Below are 22,183 nucleotides of genomic sequence, written 5' to 3'. Positions count from 1 at the left end.
ATGATGAATTAAACACAGAGTCGGCCCCATTCGGCCCCCGTCTAGTCTGCCCGCTGTAAAGACTCGTTGGTCTCGTCTTAGATTCAGGAGCCGTATCCCATGCATGTTTAATTAAAGCGCAGATTTAACCCTTTGGGTGACGTTTAACGGCACTAAGAACCCCCCCAAAATCAGAGCTCCGTGACCCCGCTGCGGTCCGGGACGCCCCGTAGGGTACTAACTGCAGCAGCGGAATTTCATGTTTCAACATGAAGAATAGAACGTTCCGGCAGCGCTAATGAATAACTCGCAGAGGACACGGCGACCGGCCGGTTACGCTATAAAAGGGAATATTAAGCAGGGGGGTGCGTTTCCAGACGAGGTGTGACATCATGATCCCCGGTCCCAATTCATTCTGACCTCATGTCGAGCCGCGGCTCATATGGATAGGTACGTTAATCCCGCACACCCGATAAAAAGCTAACCGAGCGGCCGGGGTGCAGGTAGGGTGCCTGCCGAGACAAGACGAACCCCAAATATTCTGCCGGGGGCTTTCGCTATCAGCAGCGGACAGAAGACAGAACGCGTTTATCTTGGCCCCCGCGGGCCGTGGGAACTATTTATACAAACCGACGCATTCCAAGGTATTACTAACCAGAGCCAGACGTGATAAAGCGGAGGTTACATCCGGCGAGCTCCTTCACCCCGGCCGCATCTCACAAAACAGGAAAACCTTAACCTTTTCTAGGAACTGAGCAAAAAAAGTGAACTTTGGGCCAAATGTCCCCCTTTCCAAGGAAACAATGCCTTTTAGTAGGCGGTGAAGCGGTTAATTTCCCATCACAGTTTTCCGGGTGATCATCGAGTGCCAAAGGAGTGGAGAATAAATCAGCTGGCACCGAAAAGGTTAAAACCAGGACTCAAGGGGTAACGATAGGGTATTACATCATAGAACGCGGAGGAAACGGGGAGGAAACGGGGAGGAAACCCGACGGATTCCTAATAAAAGTTCAAAGTTCCATCGCAAATAATGCGCAATTTGGCGACAAAGGAAAGCATGTACACACACATAAAAGCAAATTAGGGGACAGGGGGGAGCGAGCCGGGACGAGGGAGAGCGCAGCGGAAAGCGGTGAGAGGGAGCGCAGTGTAAATACGCAGCATTCCTGAAACTTGAGGTCACTGACTCGTCCTATTCATTCAGAGCCCGCCGAGGCATCTGACAACCCAGCGAGGGAGAGGCCCTTCCGTCCCCTGCAAGAATACTGCCATTTTATTCGGGAATTCAAACTACCCCGCACAAAGAGGTGCTGTGGGGTGGTAGATGGGTGGAACAGCCGCACAGGAGAGGTGGTAGGGGTTAATACAGTGAGGGGGTATTTGAACATGCATGGGATAGGCGTACGGCTCCTGAATCTAAGACGCCCAACACAGAGGGTTAGAGAGAGCGGTTAGACTCTGGCGGAGTGTGGGTTTAATTAGGAAAGAGTTAAATCATCTTTAGTCTCCCCTAAGCGTGCGCGGCCACGGTTAGTGTGGAAAGTAAATGTGGGATTCCTTTCTGCCCGGATGAATAAGATGATTATTCACAAGCGGAATTTCACAGCCGCCAACAAAAAAGCCAAACAAACAAACAGACGCATTCTGGGCTCCTCAGATCCCTCGCCGGCTACTACTGATGATGAGGATGATGGGGGTTGCATTTTAACAGCTGTGGCCCAGGGGCCAGCATGGGCGCTTTAATGCGAGGGGATTCTCTAGACACCCCCCCTTTTGACTTTGCCCCTTTTCCCTTCACTCCCGCTAGTTGCCCCTCGGGAGGTGTCCGGCCGAGCACACTACCCGCCATGTAATATACTAAATAAACTAAACAAAGAAACAATGTGTAGAATAATCCGGAAACGATACAATTGTTTTGAATTTATAAACAGGACCGGGAATGACCTCCGCAGGAGTCACAGCAGGGAGAGGCAGCCCCACGCATCTATAAACCCCTTCACTGTATTAGCCTCTACCACCTCTGCTGGGAGGCTGTTCCACTGATCTACAACCCCCCCCCCAGTAAAGACTGTGGCTCCAAACTAAGATATTTTGGGTCCGCTGTTTTTTTTTTTTTAAAATAATTGTGCATCGCATTCACCCTCCTCTGAAAGTTTTGTTGGAAGTAAAATCAAAGGGAATCTTCAGAGACATTCCCGAGCGGCAGCAGAAAATCAGCCCCTTTAGCGGAACGGAGGCATAAATCTGATTATGTAACATTCACGACGTGGATCTAATTATTATTATTTATTGTTTTATATAGCGCTGCTTAGTGAATACACAACGTTCTGTGTCCGGGTACAGGCAGAGCACCTCGCGCTACACAATTAGCCAAAGGTCACACAAAAGGGTGTGGAGAGAACCGCTACACAGCATTACAGTACGGCACAAGAGCGAACGACACAAGCGCAGCCATTCCTAGGGCTTTATTCACTAAACATAGCATTCAACGCACATGTAGCTGGAACTCAGCGGCGACCTTCGAAGCCCACATGACTCTACATCTTACAGAGTCAGAGCTGGCGTGCCCTTGGGCTAGTAATACCCATTCTTCAGCTATAATATCATTATTATTTATTATTTTATGTAGCGCCATCATATTCCGCAGCGCGGTACAATACCCCACCCCCACACATGTGCCGCAGCGCAGGGAGTGACCTCGTTTTTGCGCTACTTAGTTATGCAATCAGCTAGGTCGCCAACGCCGAATATTAAATGTTTCATGCAGATGAACGAGGCCAAGATTACTCCGGAGAAAATCCCAAAGCAGACGGATTATTAGCCCCGGAGTGGATTCGTGGAACTTCAAAGAGACGACGGACGGCAAACCGGAGCCCGCGCAACATGCAAAGAGCACCGGAGCCCGCGTGACTGCCGGGGGCTTCATACTGCAGCTTCTACTTCAGCTTTAAATAAATTACACGATGTGCAATGACACACAACGTCTACAAGGACTGGGGGCAGGAGGACACACGGGGTCTGCAAGGACTGGGGGCAGGAGGACACACGCCATCCATAAGGACTGGGGCAGGAGGACACACACCATCTAAAAGGACTGGGGGCAGGAGGACACATGTTGTCTACAAGGACTTTGGGCCGGAAGACACACATCATCCACAAGGACCAGGGGCAGAAGGACACACATTGTCCACTAGGACTGGGGCAGGAGGACACACGTTGTCTACAAGGACTGGGGGCGAGAGGACACACGCCATCCATAAGGACTGGGGCAGGAGGACACACGCCTTCCACAAGGACTGGGGCAGGAGGACACATGTCATCCACAAGGACTGAGGCAGGAGGACACACGCCATCCATAAGGACTGGGGCAGGAGGACACACGCCATCCATAAGGACTGGGGCAGGAGGACACACGCCTTCCACAAGGACTGGGGCAGGAGGACACATGTCATCCACAAGGACTGAGGCAGGAGGACACACACCATCCACAAGGACTGGGGCAAGAGGACACATGTTGTCTACAAGGACTTTGGGCCGGAGGACACACATCATCCACAAGGGCTGGGGACAGGAGAAAACACACCGTCCACTAGGACTGGGACAGGAAGACACGTGTTGTCTACAAGGACTGGGGGTGAGAGGACACACGCCATCCATAAGGACTGGTTCTGTTAAGCCTGAGGTCTAATCCCTGGATTTCGTTCCACTGAGTCACCGGAGACCTCTCTGAGCCAATAAAAGACCAACAACGATTACATTCTATATTCCATATATATATCCGTATCATCATATTCCGCAGCGCTGTACAATGTGTAAGGAGGACATAACAAACACAAAACAATTCCACAACAGAAACAAAGGCTCAGGAGGGCGATATACCCTGTGTATTATATATGTTTATATACATTATATATGTATCTATACCCTGTATATTACATATGTTTATATACCCTGTATATTATATATATATCTATACCCTGTATATTATATATGTTTATATACATTATATATGTATCTATACCCTGTATATTATATATGTTTATATACCCTGTATATTATATATATATCTATACCCTGTATATTATATATGTATCTATACCCTGTATATTATATATGTTTATATACCCTGTATATTATATATGTATCTATACCCTGTATATTATATATGTATCTATACCCTGTATATTATATATGTATCTATACCCTGTATATTATATGTTTATATACATTATATATTATAAATGTTTTATACATTATATATTATATATGTTTATATACGCTGTATATTATATATGTTTATATATATTATATATGTATCTATACCCTGTATATTATATGTTTATATACATTATATATTATAAATGTTTTATACATTATATATTATATATGTTTATATACGCTGTATATTATATATGTTTATATACATTATATATGTATCTATACCCTGTATATTATATATGTTTATATACCCTGTATATTATATATGTATCTATACCCTGTATATTATATATGTATCTATACCCTGTATATTATATATGTTTATATACCCTGTATATTATATATGTATCTATACCCTGTATATTATATATGTATCTATACCCTGTATATTATATATGTATCTATACCCTGTATATTATATGTTTATATACATTATATATTATAAATGTTTTATACATTATATATTATATATGTTTATATACGCTGTATATTATATATGTTTATATATATTATATATGTATCTATACCCTGTATATTATATGTTTATATACATTATATATTATAAATGTTTTATACATTATATATTATATATGTTTATATACGCTGTATATTATATATGTTTATATACATTATATATGTATCTATACCCTGTATATTATATATGTTTATATACCCTGTATATTATATATGTATCTATACCCTGTATATTATATATGTATCTATACCCTGTATATTATATATGTTTATATACCCTGTATATTATATATGTATCTATACCCTGTATATTATATATGTATCTATACCCTGTATATTATATATGTATCTATACCCTGTATATTATATGTTTATATACATTATATATTATAAATGTTTTATACATTATATATTATATATGTTTATATACGCTGTATATTATATATGTTTATATATATTATATATGTATCTATATATATCAGTGACTGGGCAGCGGTCACTCCTCGCCTGTCACGAACATCGTCTCACCGTATCCATTAAAGCTGGGAATCATGAGGTTACCATGGCGATACCAAAAGTAAGGTTTTCAGGCAAAAAAAAAATACTCCAACAGAGATTTTGTTCTTACATTTATTATAAGAAACGCGGGGCCGGGAATAAACGATAATATGATCTGCAGCTCCGAGCGGATCACTTATACAGCCTGATATATGACGGGCGCTCGGATCCGGGGCCAAAAACTCCGACGAATAAAACCAAGGGGAGGAATAAGATGGTTTTAAAAGCCAGTCCTGTTATCTCCATGGCTAGATGTGGCTGAAGCCACCACCTTGTACCTAATGTCACCGTATCTATCGGGGGCCGGTACGGACGCGCCAGCGTATAGGATGTTATTGACATTGTCTGCGGTTGGTAGACGGAGCGTTCGGGTTACTCTGTGGGAAATAATTTCACAAACCAATGCAGGATAAAAGCGGGACTTACCACACGAGCAGCAGGTAAAGCAGTTGGTATGGAAGAGGTTTCCCATGGCCTGGCAGGCCTGGCTGGCTCCGTAAACTCCTTTCCCACATTTTATACAAATGCCTGCGGAGACAAGAAACAAAACGCAGGCGGTGAGCACGCGAAAACAGACACTGACATGCCGACAGGAGGCGAGACTGCCACCCTAACCACAGGAGCTATGGCAGGTACCACAGGGGAGACATTAGCAGCAAACCGACGGTTCTTAAATACCTGGATACCGGGCATGCCCCCCCCCCGGCATATCCTCCCCCCCCCGGCTGACCCCCCTTTAATCAATATCTCTGAATCGTTAACCCCATCACCCCCAGTACGAGTTCACATCCCGGCGGGGAAGAAACGGGATTCAGCGGACAGGAGTTCCTGTTTCCTGATTATTACCCGAACGCCAAGCTTGTGCGCGAGAACAGGCATCCGTGACAATGCGGACCCCCAAACCCCACGCGCCTTAAAAGCAAGGGCTGCCCAGTAAATCCTCCACACAGCGAGAACTCTTTAACCGGTCGCACGTCATCGAGACAAAGCAAACTATTACACGGCCACCAAAAGCAACATAGACTCCATTGGCAGGTCGGCCCCATTCGGCCCCCGTCTAGTCTACCCTGCTGTAAAGACTCAGACGTTAACCAGTCGTTGGTCTCGTCTTCGATTCAGGAGCCGTATGTCTATCCCATGCATGTTTAATACCCTCTACCACTTCTGCTGGGAGGCTGTTCCACTTATCCACCACCCACTGCTCAGCGGCTCTGCGTGGGAAGGAATTATTACCCCGTTATTCTTGGATGAAGAGTATCAGACACAGATGGGCTCCTCGGTGACAGACGGCACGGCTTGGGATTTTGGGTGAAAACGCTCCCAAGTACTGAGTTAGCAGCTCCGTGCCTCCTGCGCTGTACTATCACCTATTTATATAGCGCCAGCAGATTCCGTAGCACTGTTACAATAGACAAAGCCAATGACACTATCACACATTAACACATACTAATAACAGAAGGAGGCCAGGGTCCTGACCCGGTGAGCTGACAATCTATTGGTTTCATCTGCCTTTTACCAGGTTCTGGCTTTCAAATGGTTAACCCTTCCTACACCAGAGAACGTCACGTCACCATTACAGAAGCCATCTGCACCGATTCTCTCACCCACCAGCAGCGTTCGGACTCCGGCTGCCGCTGGGCGTCAGGACGCCGCACGGCCAACATCTTAAATCTGGATTAAAATCAGGGGGTCAACATTTCTTAAATGGCAGTCCCTACAGTCCGACAGACTAAGACGACGTGATACATTAGGAAAAGACGGCTCGGCTCGCAAGCTTGCAATCTACAGGTTGCATGTGATCCCCTTGAATGGGCGATGCTGGCGTTCTAGACCCGTGCCTGGTCTGCTTCTGGCGTAACACTACGCCTCATCTCCACCATGGCCTCTTCTACCGTATAATAAGGACAGAGTTACCCCCCATGCCTCGATGACTTAATCCGACTCCCAGGAGTAGGGGGTAATCTACTACATGTTACATGGTTTAAAGACATTTAACGCCCCCCGATCACCAAACTGATTTCCCAAAATGAAATGGGAACTGACAAAGACTCCCGAACCAACAGAAAACAATCAGCAACTTAGCAAAAGGGGAGAGAGAACTAAATGGGGTCTACTTATAACTAGGGTTCTCTTATAATCGTGCACGGTTTGTTTTTGCATGCGCAGCTATTCTCTCACACTAGTGGTGATATGACCGTTATATGAGATGAGGTGACATGTTTGTTATCACCGTTAGGGGTGATCAGTTGGGGGTTTATGTTACTTCCTGCTTTGGTGCCTATGATCTCATACTAGCGGTCATATGACCACAACATGTGATCAGGTGATAGGTTTCTTCTCACCGCCATCATTCATCAGGTGTGTATATATCCAACACTATGGCTGAGGTGCGTGTGATTTGAGGAGGCATGTGTCCATCTGACATGTGTCATTTTTATTGGCTGCTCAGATATATAAATAGGTATACCAGTTTTGCTGTTAGCCACGCCCCCTGATGAAACGCTTTTCAGTGAAACGTAGGTTGGACTCGGCGCGGTTGGACTCGGCCCCATTCATCAGCAGGCTTTTTTTTTTTTTTGTTGTTGCTGTTTCTAGGTTGGTCAGTAACTTTTGAGCACCGATGTACCGTTGCTGTGTTATTTCATTTGTTCCCTTTCACTTTATCGCTGTGGTCATCCTTGTTTCCTATTTGTGCCTTTTATATACATCCGTGTTTCCATCCTCGTTCCTGTAGTCCTGTGCCTCTGCTCATATGTACCTTCCTATTTGTGGCTTGGTGCCGAGATGCTTTTTTATTATATATATATTGTTATATCATTGTTTAATAAAGATTTACTTTACATATACCTTTTTTTCCTTGCGTGCTCTCCTTGTAATGGTTTTGGCGTTTTTATTATTTTGCAACATTGTGGCAACCGAATGTCCCGACACGGTGAGCACTACTCCTGATCTTTGTGAGCCTTGGCTTCAAATTCTACTTCACACCCTGAATTTATTCCACCCCCACACTGGCATAAAAATAAAGCTTCTGGGGAGGCATATGTCGGGGCAGTTCCACCGGTGCTGGATTATTTGTAGGTGTGAATGTAAGAGTATATGAACGCCAATACCGTTAAATATTAACAAAGAAACATGCGCAGCGTGAGCCGAGAAGATGTTATAAAACACATAACAGGGACTGCCGACTTTCTCCACAATTATCTCTCCTCTTCCGCTTGCATAATATCAGCGCTCCAGTTTATTGCTGGTTTAACCTTTCACGTGAAAAGACTTTTTATCTGCATTCTTGTTTCCATGACATTTAAGGGGTTATTTGTACTTATCTCGGCAAACACATTCTTCAGATATCACACACACACGGCTCCACTGATCCCAGACCCAGGAACCCCGCGTATCATTACCGGCCAACACGCGCTTCAGGTGCATTCAACCGTCTCTGACTACACGGCAAATGCGGGTGAGAATTGTTTGTCACCCTTGGCCAGCGGCGGCGGAAAATAACAGATAACGTTTATTCGAGATTGCTTCCTCTGGAACATGAGTCTCGGCCCAGCGTTGGGTTAGAACGTTGAAAAAGTCCTGCAGAATCTACAAGCCAAAACTCAAAAGAAGAGGTCCATCGGGTCTGATGGAGAAGGGCCTGGAACCAACTTAAGAGTCCACAAAAACTGTGCACGATTTTCCTAAAGAAGGTGAGCCGTGGAACGTCGGCCACAAGTTGAGTTCTAGATAAGCCAATGGTGACTCAACGCAAGAGAACATGGGTTCTACGATCTAAGACGCTTGGTCAACAGTATGGTGGCCAAGTGTTTTTGTTTTGAGAGTCTATCAAGTTTTCTGAAACGCTTCCTACCTAAGCCAAGAGTTAAAACTCTGTATCCGGGGAATAAAAGCCCCAGCGTATGCTCAACACCCATTCTTTGACCCCACGTGATCTGCCCTACATCACCCAGCATGCCTCAGAAGGTCTACAGTGTGGAACCCTCACCAAACTCCATTTGGTGGGACGCTTCACGTCTACGTTTCACATGATGGCGCTTTACGTTTTATGAAACACAACAAAAAAATCCCCTTCTAAAAATAAAAAAAAAAACGAAAAACCACAGACAAGAAAGAAGCCTTGTGAAGAAAGCCTGCAGTGCTTCGATGTGTATTTGCTTGTCTTGGAATGTGATTATGGAAAAATGCGGGAGAGGCAGGGGAGGCGGGTGGTGATTGGGCGAAATAGTTTGGGAAAATATTGTTCTAAGCCAACTTTAACTCTTGTCGAGTCGCGGTAGGAGCTGGACGAGGGCGACAACAAAAAATGGGCACGCAAGTCGGGTACAAGACACAGATCACTTTGGTTCTGCACACCATGTTGACTCAGCTATGGACTCAACGTGAGTCGGCCAGGGTGTGGAGGACCAGTGAGGACAAAAGAAGCTTCAAAGTTTGTTCCACCAACTCAAAGAGGTCCATCCATTAAATGTCCCTCTACGCGCGAGACATAAACCGTGTGAAGCACACTGCATAGACGTTAAAGCTCTGTTGGAGCTTCATGAATGGTTGAGACACATGATGGAGACACGCCAGCGCTAGATAGAGTTACACGGTATCGCCCATGGAAAACCTTCCGCCATAATGCACAGAGACCACCTACGGCGTGGGGCAGGCGATTGCCCCGGCACCAGGATGTACACGGGCTGTGGGCCGTAATATTTCAGCCATACGGCGACCAAAGAGATTGTTCTGCAAGATCATTCATACGGAAAGATTGCTCATCAAGTCCCCTTAAGACACCCTAAAAAATATACCTAATAATTTCTCAATGTAGGATTTTTGGCTTTGGGTCAGCGACCAAGAACGCAGCGCTGGCGCGTTCCCACGACGACGACTCCGCTGAGAAATCAATCTTGCAGCGGGCGGCGATGATATTTTTCGGAGGGTTCTGGGACAGATCATATCCATCTTGCGCTCGCAATCTCTGAAAACAAGCGCGACCATCTGCTCCTCCGTGGATCATTACTTGTAAAACGCTGACTTATCTCCTCTCGTCTGCTTCGATGTGGGAAAGTTGCGAAAGGAACTTGGGAAGAGCCAAGAAACGATTACTGTATTAATGTACGCGAAACGCGCGGGGGGGGGGATACAGAAGGGTTTCCAGAGTTTCTCTCCATGGGCTGGACCAGGACAAATCCCACGGATGATCTAAAATGATGGATACCCAGGGCCGGCCGAAGACTTAACGCCGCCTGGGGCGAAGTTTAAAATAACACTCCATATATCATTACCGAGAAACTCAATCTGTATTATTCTTTACATTTACATTATAAGTCTTGCGCATGTGTGTAAGAATGAAGATGCTGGATTTTACACTTCTGGAGGTTCACAGCGCTGCGGAACAGCCAAACCCTCCCAAGAATGAATTATCGCATCATGTAATATTTTGCTTCCATTTTTTCTTTCTTTTCGGGAATCCTTAACTGTCATGTGACACTAAAACATGCACCGATAGGTTGTTGCCACAGCAACCAAAATAGCTTTTGTGTTCTGTTCATACGATTAATGACGGACAGATAGACGGATGAATGTAGAATGACGGACAGATAGATGGATGCAGAATGACGGACAGATAGATGGATGAATGTAGAATGACGGACAGATAGATGGATGTAGAATGACGGACAGATAGACGGATGGATGCAGAATGACGGACAGATAGATTGATGGATGTGGAAAGACATTGGCATTGAAGCCCAAATAATGAACGTACTGGAGCGGTTCCCACCGCGGCACGGAGCGCTCCATCCCAGACGCGCACGCAGACGGAGAAGCGATAAGATCTCTGCTGCTGCAGAATAAAATGTACGGCACGATTTTTGTTGGCTGGAAAATGCAAGACGTCCTGATGCAATTTTTTCGGTTTGGTCAGACATTCCAAACGTTGACGCTCTATTTAACCATTTCAGCCCCCCTAATAATTAGGATTTCTGCCATTCTGCACTGTGATGTCATCCTAACGCGTGATGCAAGAGTCACAGGCCAGCTGTTGCCGTCAGGGTAGGATGCACTCTTGTGTCACTGCGCCCCCCCCCCCGGGTACTTCGCTCTTACCCATCACACTAAACCGCCACTTTATAATTAGAGATAAACTGGATGAAACACCCAGAAACTGGCAAAAAAATGGGAACTTATTGTGATTTTATTTAAACTGCCAAGTAGCCCCCAAATCACTGCTTTCCCCTATGACATCATTTTCTCTTCAGGTCCTTTAAATCACATCTATCCTGACTTCCTTCCACCGCCACATAATTACTCTTACAAGATGTTTTCATTATAATAATAATAATAATAAATTAATAATAAATGTGTGTTTATAAACAGTACATTTGAAACTCCAAATTGTTACATAGAAGAAAAACTTCTAGAGTTCAGAAACTATCTTTTTTTTCTTTTCTGTGCCCGTTAACCCATCATGTGACAGGGATCTACCGCTCCGCGAGGTCTTACCTTATGGCTTTGCTGTGTCTGAGTGTTTACACGGCCTTCTACCATAAGCATACAAAAAAAGGGATAAAGCCTAAATTCCGGATCCTGTTCCGTTAACGGTTTATGAGAGGAGCAGACCTCGTTCCATTTCCTTAAAATAACAGGAAGTGCTCCAGGGACTCTTACAGAAGTCTTTGCACTTATGAGACCTAGAGGTTAATACATGAGTTTTAACCCTGGTATTTTAACCCTTCGTGTTTGTAACGCACTATGGGGGTCGAAAGGGATGCGTACAAACAAGGTACGGTTTGTGGAACCGCTTTCTGCTAGAAAAATTATACAATAATAATCAGACGGGCAGTAACGGGCAACAAATAGAGGGGGTTTTCTTTAAAAAATATATTTAAAAAAAATAAAAGAAGTGAAAAAAGAAAAAGTAAAGAAAATTAATTTTTTTACATTTAAAAAAGTATTTTCTTATGAGTATTTCTAATAATAGATAATTAAGAGAAATATTTCTCATTCCGCCTCTTCTACAAAAAATGTTTTTTTTACATGTAGTGTTTTCCCAAAATATTTTTTATAGTAAAAAATGAAATAATAATAATAATAACCTTTGTTAAAAATAATATGATATATATATTATAAATAATGCCAGCAGGAAATAATCACACGGCTTTGTTGAAATCATTTTATTTTCCAATAATAATAATAAAGTAAAAGAAGGGAAGAGATGTAAGAATGATTTATTAGGGTAGCTTACATCATTAGTAAATACAGGGAGCGGAATGAGGAGAACTGGGACATGAAATAATCGGCACCTGAGCACCCCGGGCTCTGCGTTAACGATACAAAGTGACCCAAGATACAAAAAACATGCAGTCTGTCCATTCATTAACAGAACGAATCGATCACTGTGAAAGAAGTATTCAGGTTGTCCGATCAATAACTAATAAGATGGGTGCAGGGCCAGCCAAGAAGAGCTTGAGAGGATACAGTCCGTACCGTGCACCGCCAGCCAGCAGAAGTCTGCCTTACATTTAAGCCTATCACAGACAGTATGTTGACGTGCACGGACTTGGTAGATAAGAGGTTAACAGCCGACAGGGAAGGAAAGTGGAGAATGAGGATTTTGCAATAGCGTTTGCGTACAATCAGGCCGTGTGCTGGAATGTGGCATTGTCCCTGCGCAGGAACTAACGCACACACAGGACGCACAAAGCAAACAAACAGTTACTTTCTGTTCCGCTGCGCTGTTTCCGGACTTACAGCTCGAAGCCTACGGCTCGGCAACTCTCTGAACCCCGCAGCTTCCTCCGAAGCCTCCTTCCTGCATCAGCCACTTTACTGCAGCTTCCACCATCGCTCAGGAACCCAGAAGCTGAACACTAAGAGCTACAACTGAACACTAAAGGGGACTGCGAGAACCTAAAAGCCACAACATTATTTTATCAGGGATTAAACAAGAACTAAAGCAGTGTTCTGGAGCTCACTGAACTTAGTCCTAAGGGTTCATTCAGATTTACATACTTGCCAGCTGTCCCGACTTATACTTCTCTTGCCTCCTTTCACTGAGCCACTGAGCCACTGAGACTCAGTAAAGCTTGTCGGGGGGGGGGGCTAGAGAGGAGAGCGGTGACGTCAGTGGCGCCCCTCGAGTCTCCACGCGGCTCAGTGAAGTGGTACATGAAATGCGCGTCATGATAATCCCGTTGTACAGCTCTACAGAATATGATGGTGCTATATAAAACAATAAATAATAATAACCCTGACCGGGCCTTCTGGAGTGTTTCCTAAAAGGAGCAGAGTCTCCGTGCATTACCTCTTCCGCCCTTTTGACGAAGTGCTCTGGGAGGCCTTGGTCAGCAGAGCTGGTACCAAAATGAAGAAGAAAAAAAATCCAATAGAAGAAGCGGAGCTGCAGGAAAGGAGACAGGGACACAGAGACATTGTGATAGCAGGAATAAGCGTGAGAGAGTGTGTGAATGAGGGTGAAACAACATGAGAGTGAGTGAACATGAGAGAGAGCAAGAATAAGTGTGAGAGCAGGAGCATGAGCATGAGTGAGCGAGTGAGAGCTAGAGAACATAGGAGAAAGTATGAGTGTGACCGACAGAAAAAGCAATGAAACGCAAACCAAAATGGTGTTATGGAGTTATGCTGTACCACTGTCCATGCCTGGCTCAGAATATAGTGATGGGAGCTATGGTATACCACCGCCCATGTCTGACTCAGAATATAGTGATAAGTCAACCGAAGACAGAATATAAGAACATTAAACACTCAAGAATGGAGGCACCAGGCGTGGTTTTTTTTCTATGTTCCAGGTTCCGTTAACTCCAATGGAAACCTAGAACCTGCCGGCAGATCAGCCCCATTTGGCCCATCAAGTCTGCCAGTTTTCCCTGCTGTCAAGACTGGAACCTTAATCAGTCGTTGGTCTCGTCTTTGATTCAGGAGCCGTATGCCTACCCCATGCGCGTTTAAAATCCGCCTCGCTATATTAACCTCTACCACTTCTGCTGGGAGGCTGTTCTCAATAGGAACTCTGCAGCTACAAAATCTTATGAAGCCCGGTTAAACCCTGCAGCTCACAGCAGACACAACACAAAGCCAGTAAGGTCCGAGCAACAGTCTAATCCCTCCAAGCAGGGCTCTAGAATGCACTGAATTTGGGTAACATGTCCCTTCCACGCTTCAATGCACCGAATCACGGGCACCTTTCCAACATAAAAGGAGGGTAAAGAGCTAATCATTCCCCCTCTCAGACGCTGCACAGAGTCGCCATACCCAAAAAGTTACACGCGAGACGAGAGCGTCGACCTCAGACAGCGGTTCTAACGCGTAGCAGCAGCCCGGTACAAGGCGTCTTATGTCTCGCTGTGTTTATTCTAAGGGAAATCAATCTAATTTCAGTCCTGTGACTCCAGATGTGAGACATAATGAATGCTTTCTGCTGTATAAATAAGGCATTGTGGCTTGTGAATTATAGACGTGGAGAAGACCAGAGGAGCCGTGACGCTTTCCAGCAGACGGGGCCATGAGGTTTCAGCCCCGCGGTCACTTCTAGAATTCTCTACCTACTACTTAAAGCGACACACCGTCCCGTAATTACAGCGGCAGTCTACGCAAAGCCTCAGTCTGGCAACATGACAGAAGCCCAAGCCTAGCGGCACTCAGGAACTGGTAACCGAGTCCTTCTGCCCTCCTAGGAGTCCCCCGAGATCTAAAAGGTACACCAAGAACCCCCAGAGTGCTAGCTCCGCAGGTCAGAAACCATAATACCGGTGCGAGAAACTGTGATATTAATATATATCTCAACTGGTTGGTAAATAATGTTCTCTCTGGGTAGCTTTAAATGCCAAGAAATAAGGAATTACCGCTAGGAGGCACTTCTGCGCATGTCAGGTGAATACTGCCGGGGAATCAGTGTTAATTAATATCTTGCATGGGTGGAATGACAATGAAGAGAGCGTGTATATTGGGACATATCACAGGGGGGGGGACCTTTCGTACTAGGGATTAGTACGAGTGGTGGGTTGTGTATGGTGACGGAAGGTATGCGGTGTTATTAATGGAGAAGGGGGGAGGGAAGCCCATTGGCTCTGGTTGGGCTTTCATCCTAATCTCCCGATGGAGGACACCAGAGATTCGGAATAAGGAAACACAAATTCTAGGAATTCTTTCTGCTCTGTGTGTCACAGGTGTCCTGCGAGACAAAAACCATCAATGAATGGGCCGAAGGGGAGCCGCGTCCCGCATTCCACCGGGAACAATGAGACGCACCGCTGTGCTTACAGCCATCGCTGGACTGCAACCCCCAGAAGCCTCAGTCTGCCCATACGAAGGCATCCAAAGCATGGTTCTACCCAGCGGTGAGGCTTTTAGTCTAGGTTTGCTGAGCCATCAGTGTCAGGTTCCCCACGTTATAAATAGGGCTCGTCTAGTGACTATGTTACGACCCAGTGACTCGACACTACACGGCATTTAGCAACTACAAGAGAACATGTGCAAGAAGGCTTACGTTGGGTGCAAATTAGTATCGTGCAACGATGCCACGGTAGAGCATAAGGTAGTGATGGATGCATGGAGTGGACTTTCAGAATAGTTGGTAGAGCATAATTTGTGTACAAGGAAGCCAACATTGTGTAGGTATATAAAACGATTTGTCGAATATTCCTTTTTCCGCACTGATGGTTTTAATCAGTTGAACCAAGCATTCACTCTTACATATAAGAAGCATTCCATACACAGTCGCAGCAGGTAATGGGTTAATAAAGTCACCACTAATGGTGGGGGGGGGGACCCACCGACTTAAGTGTAAGACGCATAAAATAATACCAGGCAATCATTGTGTTTGCCTCCGACCCATGTGAACGTGGCCTTTGTGTTGTTGTGCGTGTAGGATTTCCCCATTGTGGACAGCATCTCGTCTTTTGAGCTCAAGCGGTTGAATGAATGAAAGGACTGAGATGATTTAAAACAAAAATAAAAAAAAATGTACTGCATACCACTAGAGAGAGCAAAAAAAAAAATGGAAAAAATGTTCCCATAAATGTTCCTGCAGAAACCTCACTTCTCACCCACTTTTCGGTAACTCTCATGGGATTAAACACATGTGGAAATCGGCCATGGAAACAAATTTTTTCCCATCAGCATTTCCACAGAATGGAGCCTTTAGGATACAGGGAAAAAAATTCAGCTCTATAGACCAGTTCCTAACTGGTAACCAGTGACAATTTGTGTGGGTGGCACCAGACACGGGTAGCCACTATCACCCTAACTAATAGTGTCCAGTAATACAACCATCTGCTAAAGGTGCCACCTAATAAAATACTTTCTCCAAGACACAAACAGAAGACCTATTCAGAACAAATGTATTTAATGCGGCCGGGCCGTAACCGGAAGGCTCCTGGTATGGAACGCCACCATAAAGCATCTGGCTAGGTTTGCTTCAGCCATGGTCCCCAAGGGCCATAACCCAACCAGGGCTTAAAACTTGTCACCGAAGACTCCAGTTACTCTTGTGGGCCGGAGAAGATAAATACGCTGGTTTCGCACTCCAAGGATGAATCTAAAGTGCTTTAATGTGCAATAAAGTGCCGTATACACGCTGGAGAAGATACCATTGCCCTCCAAAAATTAGGCTTCCGTGTGTAATGGCGCCAGATGTACATATTAAGGATTCTAACGAGTCATTTGAACCCCAGGTGATGCAAAAGCTTGTTTCCCATGAATGACCCAAAAAAACAATGGCGATACAATGTATCCTGGGTTCAGAAGAATCTGTTAGCTGTAAGCCAGGAGTTTGGCTGCTCTGTCTAACCTTCAAATAACAAAATCAATATACAATATTTGTATTATTTATAAAAACCATAATAAAATCATTTTATCCGAACAAAACCATTAAGGGCCGCACACAGTTCCAGCGTCACAATCAGAATGCCATGTGTCAACTGGGGTGCCCGGGCTGCCAGCACCACAAAATAAAATGAAGGTCATGCCAACGGACTATGAAAAGTTCCCTCGCTTCAAAGATCATTTGATTCGGGTTCTGCGCCAAATCTATTTAATGAGAAGCCTGCGCTGTGCCACGGATCAGCCGCTTACAACCTACGACCTGGCACCCAAACAGTTAAAAGAGGAAGGTTGCATTGTGCCAGTCTATGCGGAGGAACAGAGTTTCCATTGTCTAGTTATTACACAAATCTTTAACCTTTCGGCCGCCAAAAACCTGCGCAACGCTGCTAAGCAACCCAACGTGCTACGTACCAGTTTTACCCTGAACGCTCGTTTAACCCTTTGAGAGACAGTAGGCAGGCAACAAGCTGGTTAGCGCCAGGCGCAACAAACTGTTAACCCTTCGCAGCCAGACCTTGCCTATTAAATATATCAAAAATAAGAGAAAATTCCAGCAGAATTCAAACCACTTTTTTTTTTTTTTGCCAGCTGGTCAAATCCAAGAGAGTCTTATCAGTGCCGACGGAGAAGAACATTCCGAGTGATTATACAGCAAACTTTCACAGGAAATGAATCACTGGGAAAAAAAGGAGGATTCCACCATATTTTTGCCTCCTACTGTCGCGAGAGATTAATTACACTAATTTTGTTTAATCAACACACTGAATCATCCATAATACACAGGACACCATCAAGCGCACGTCGTCTCCGACAGGTTACCAGCTACCGAGGAGCTTCACCGTACTTTCGCAACACTTTTCTAATCAAGTAGCTCTTCTGGTTTTTCTTTCAAACACTAAGAAGATATATTCTGGGTATTCCAAGGGCCAAATGTGATAAATATCAATAAAAACCCAGGCATTGAAGCATCTACCGGTTCCTCAAGCCGAGAGGTTGACGTAGAGGTGTTGGAAACCGTAAGGGTCATTCTCTGTGTTACCCACAATGTTACCCCTAAAAGCCCCCCCATAATAATAAATCTACCCCAACCAACAGCCAAAGCAAATGCTAAACAGAAGCGAATAAACTAACCTTGATTGGAAATTAATTTTAAAAAAAAAACTTACCAAAATACTCTTTTTTCATGTGCATCTCCAGTTCTTTCTCCAGCTCCAGGGTGAGAGCCTCCAGCCTCTTCTCAGCCTGGCTTGGTCCGCTTTCCCTGGTTGGGGTCACTTGGTAAGGAACCTTGAATCTGTGGACAGTGGCCGAGCCCTTGGCCGTGCTGAAGTTGTAGGATGCTAAATTGGGCCCTGAATCGGGAGTGGAGTTTACAGGCTGTTGCTGTTCCTGTCTTGGAGGTGACTGAGTGAGCACTTTGTACTGACAAGCCTCTCCAAGATCCTGCAGAACACTCTCTTCCTGTAGGCTTGCCCCCAGTATTGAGGACCTGGGGGAAGGCACTGACAGATCAGTGTAGGCCCCCATGGACCCTCTAGAGCTTCTGGAACTGCGGGAACTATGGCTTGATATACTGGACCTTGGGCTAACTACGGAAGGGTTGCAACTGCCCAAAGTGGCCGACCTCACCTCCTGGAGGCACATGCTGGATCTGGGGCTCACTAACCCTCCATGTCCTCCAACCCCATCTAAATCTGCATTCCCTGCAGACATGTACCTTGAATCCGAGTAGCTGGACCTTGGACTCGTGGTGCAAGAGTACTGGCTGGCAGTACTGGAACGAGGACTTATGTGCCTCTGGTCGTAGCCCATGCTGATACCGCTGGTACGGTTACTGCTGGGCTTGCTCCCGCAGTCGTAGCTGTTCAGACTGACCCTCGGGCTTGAATGTTTGCTGGTATCGCTGGTGGTACTGGCATAACTGGATCTGGGGCTCAGCACTCCTCCTTCGTACTGTCCAATACTAGACCGAGGGCTTGTGTATTTGTCCTGCTGCCCTGGCACCACCAGGCTGGACCTGGGACTGGAGAATTTCTCCAAGCACAGAGCATTGCTGCTGATGCTGGACCTGGGGCTGGAGAACTTGGCCTGCTCCTGGGATGAGCCTGAAGATGCCATACTTGACCTGGGGCTAGTGGCGCTCAGTTTGCCCATGGAATACATGGCATTGATGCCTCCTTGCTTGGCATTGATGGCGACACCTTCATAACTGCTCCCGCAGCTGTGTCTGTAGAGCTCTGCCGAGTACCTCTTGTTCTTCTCGGAGAATCCGGTGTAGCATGGCAGCGCCACCTCCGACTTGCAGATGCCCTCATCCGAGCAGCTCTGTAAGGAGTTATAAGCCTCTGCCCTGGTGCCATTGACAGACCTCAGCTGGGCACCCCCTGCGTAAGCTTTACTGGGCACAGGGTAAGTGTCTGAAGAGGAGTGGGGCAAATACTGAGTAAGGTTTCCATTGAGCTTCCTGCCCCTCTGATCTGAAATCATCTGGGCAGACAGGACCCTGTTAACCTCCGGATCTGGTGAGACCAGCCTGTCATAGAGGGATATATCTTCAATAAACTTACTGGCTTGAAGCTCCAGCTCCTCCTGGTACTGCTCCATAACCTACCTGCTCCCCTCCAACCACCGCACAAAAAACACACAGAACCGCAACCCCAGCTGCTCTCTTTCTAACAAGGGGAGGGGGCGGGGCTCGCAGCTCAAGATTCCAAAATGCAACAATGTTGCAAAATTCAACGTTCGCAAACAAAAACAAAACAAAAAAAAGGAGAATCAAAAGCCAGAACGTAGTCCTCTTACAATAACAAAATGAAGATCTCGGTCCAGGAATCGGATCAAGGGGATCCCCAGGGCTGGGATTGGGGAGACTTCGGCAACTTGGAACTCCTTGCTGCAGGCATCACACACATTTACACCCTGTCCTTCCTTGGGCTTCCAGGAGACGAAGAAGAAAGGAGGGGGAAGTCTGAGGAAGGGACCCGGGAAAAATAACAATAAAAAAAAATTAGGAAAAAAAAATCCCTTATGTCAGTTGGAGCCTTAAGTAAGTTGATGGCTCCAGTCAATGGCGGGCTGCGCGGAGGAATTTGCTGGGAGCCCCACTCTGTCTTTTCTTTCTTGTTGTATGGATCAAAAATGCACAAGAGCTCATGCAGGAGACATAAAGGAGGACCTGCCAGGCAGAGAGAGCGAGAGAGAGGGGGTAGGTGGGTCTGCTGTGAGGGGCAGATGAGATGTGAAGGGGGAGGGAGGAAGAGGAGGGGAGGCAGGAGAGAAGGGGAGGAGAGGAGGGAGGGACTTTTTTTTTTTTTTTTTTAGATTTGCTTTTTTTTTTTTTTTCTTCACTGGTAAGGAATGTGCGGAAGGAGACGAGGTGATGAGGCTCTGAGGAATGTGCTTAATGCTGCAGCCAAACAATGATTGTATCCAAGTCACTGAGTGTGCAAAGTGTGCACACTCACTCACACACTCACACACTCACACAATGCCATGGGAACCTGCTGTTAGTTTCCTCTTACAAATTGATATATTTGGGCTCTAACATTCTATTTGCACTCTTTTCTTGCTGAAGGGCAGGGGCTGCCCCCTTTTTTTATTGAGTTATTCTTCATTTATCCCATAGGGACTCATGTGTGTATGATACATTAACACCCTTTCTGTAAATAAAACCTTTAAAAGAATACAGGTAACATTATTAGCTATAAATCTTCATAGGGTTTTTCTTTTCTAGCTTTTTTTTCCACTAGTAGAAGGTGATGACATCAGAAATGATCCCATTTGGTCAGTTAGTTTAGTGGATGATGTCATTGTTGATGTGGGTTCCTACAGTTTAGTTATACAGAGCCCTCAACCGCATCAGATAGGTACAATCGGCGAAACATGTTCTGGTCTTCTGGTGCTTCACACAGTAGAATAGGTTTCCCTTTTCAAGGAACCAAAGTAACATCACTTCCAGGTGCATCAAGAAGATGTAGGAACCCATCATCGCAAAAGGAGGAGGCCTAGAGGACAACGTCAATAAGATGAGGGACATTGATATTGGCGGTACCAGACAAGAACGTCCGTCCCACTATTGCAGGGGGTATCATGTAAAGCTTTTTGCCCGGTTGTAGGGCAGAGTGCCATTTGGAATAATACTTAATAAATAATATTAATAAATACATTACTTTGGGGACATTTGTGAATTGAAAACTTGGGGCAATCGTCATGTCTACTGCCCCAGAGTCTCTAGGACCTCAGCTAACAAAGGTGGTCTATTCACCAATATTCTAGAATATTCTGGAAGCGCCTGATCTTGTAAGACGTGACCTCTATCTTAGATTTTTTTGGGAATATTTGATATTCACCGTCTGCAGTTAAGGAGTCCGCAATATATCTCCTTAGGTGTGTTCATCACATCCCATTGGCTTTATGATAGGTTGTAAACCCTGTGGAAGTCAAAGGGTTAAGGGGGACTGGAGGTGTCAAACGTCACAATACCCGGAACATTCCGCGAGTTCACCTGAAAGTTAAATATTACATAGACGGCATGCGAGGCACGGGGTCTGGAGAGAGGCCTTTAAACCCATGCGCCACAATCACAGGGACATCCCGGCAATTCCTTACAAAGCCAACATACCAATGATTGCGACATCTCTCGCCCCCCCAAAAAAAAAATTGCACCCAACATTAAATCACAGGAACCCTTGCCTGACCTCCCTCCCCTGGCCATGCTCTGATTGGTCAAATACTCGTTGCTTTAGTGTTACTTCTACACACTTCGCACAACACTCACAAACCTGCAACAGCCACCAAGCCACACTGTGATGACATCATAGAATTAATTTAATTTGGGTAAAAGGAGGGGGGGGTAAAGGCTCTTTCTGGAATAGTTTCCAGCAAGGAAGGTGTTAAACATTTAGGTTAAAGCTAATCTTTACGGTTGTCCCAACAGGTAGACTGATTCCGGCCCTCCTCCTGAGAAAGAGAGCTCCCTGATTTGCATTCCTCGGAGGAACGTCAGATTTCCGCTCTTTGCCGTGTTTCGAAACACTGCCACTACCACCACAATAAGCCGAAAAGGCCAGGAAACCGTTTCCTTTGTGTGAAAAGCACGTATTTCAAAACAAGAGTCATAATC

General features: G+C 45.4%; 1 protein-coding gene across 2 annotated transcripts in view; it reads right to left on the bottom strand.

Moving 5' to 3' along the window:
- Positions 1 to 20,020, bottom strand: part of WTIP (WT1 interacting protein) — a 34,137-nt gene extending 14,117 nt beyond the window's left edge. For both annotated transcript variants that reach the window (XM_053449644.1, XM_053449645.1), the window contains exons 1-2: positions 18,228 to 20,020; positions 5,656 to 5,757 (exon numbers count right to left, since the gene is read on the bottom strand). In XM_053449644.1, the coding sequence (XP_053305619.1) occupies positions 5,656 to 5,757; positions 18,228 to 19,665 (1,540 nt within the window). In that variant the 5' untranslated portion in view covers positions 19,666 to 20,020. The remainder of the gene's footprint in view (positions 1 to 5,655; positions 5,758 to 18,227) is intronic.
- Positions 20,021 to 22,183: the final 2,163 nt, after the last annotated feature.

The sequence above is a fragment of the Spea bombifrons genome, chromosome 10, assembly GCF_027358695.1.
Source record: "Spea bombifrons isolate aSpeBom1 chromosome 10, aSpeBom1.2.pri, whole genome shotgun sequence".
Classification (NCBI taxonomy): domain Eukaryota; kingdom Metazoa; phylum Chordata; class Amphibia; order Anura; family Pelobatidae; genus Spea; species Spea bombifrons.
The sequence above is the reverse complement of the archived record's forward strand: the minus strand, read 5'-3'. Positions and strand labels throughout refer to the sequence as shown.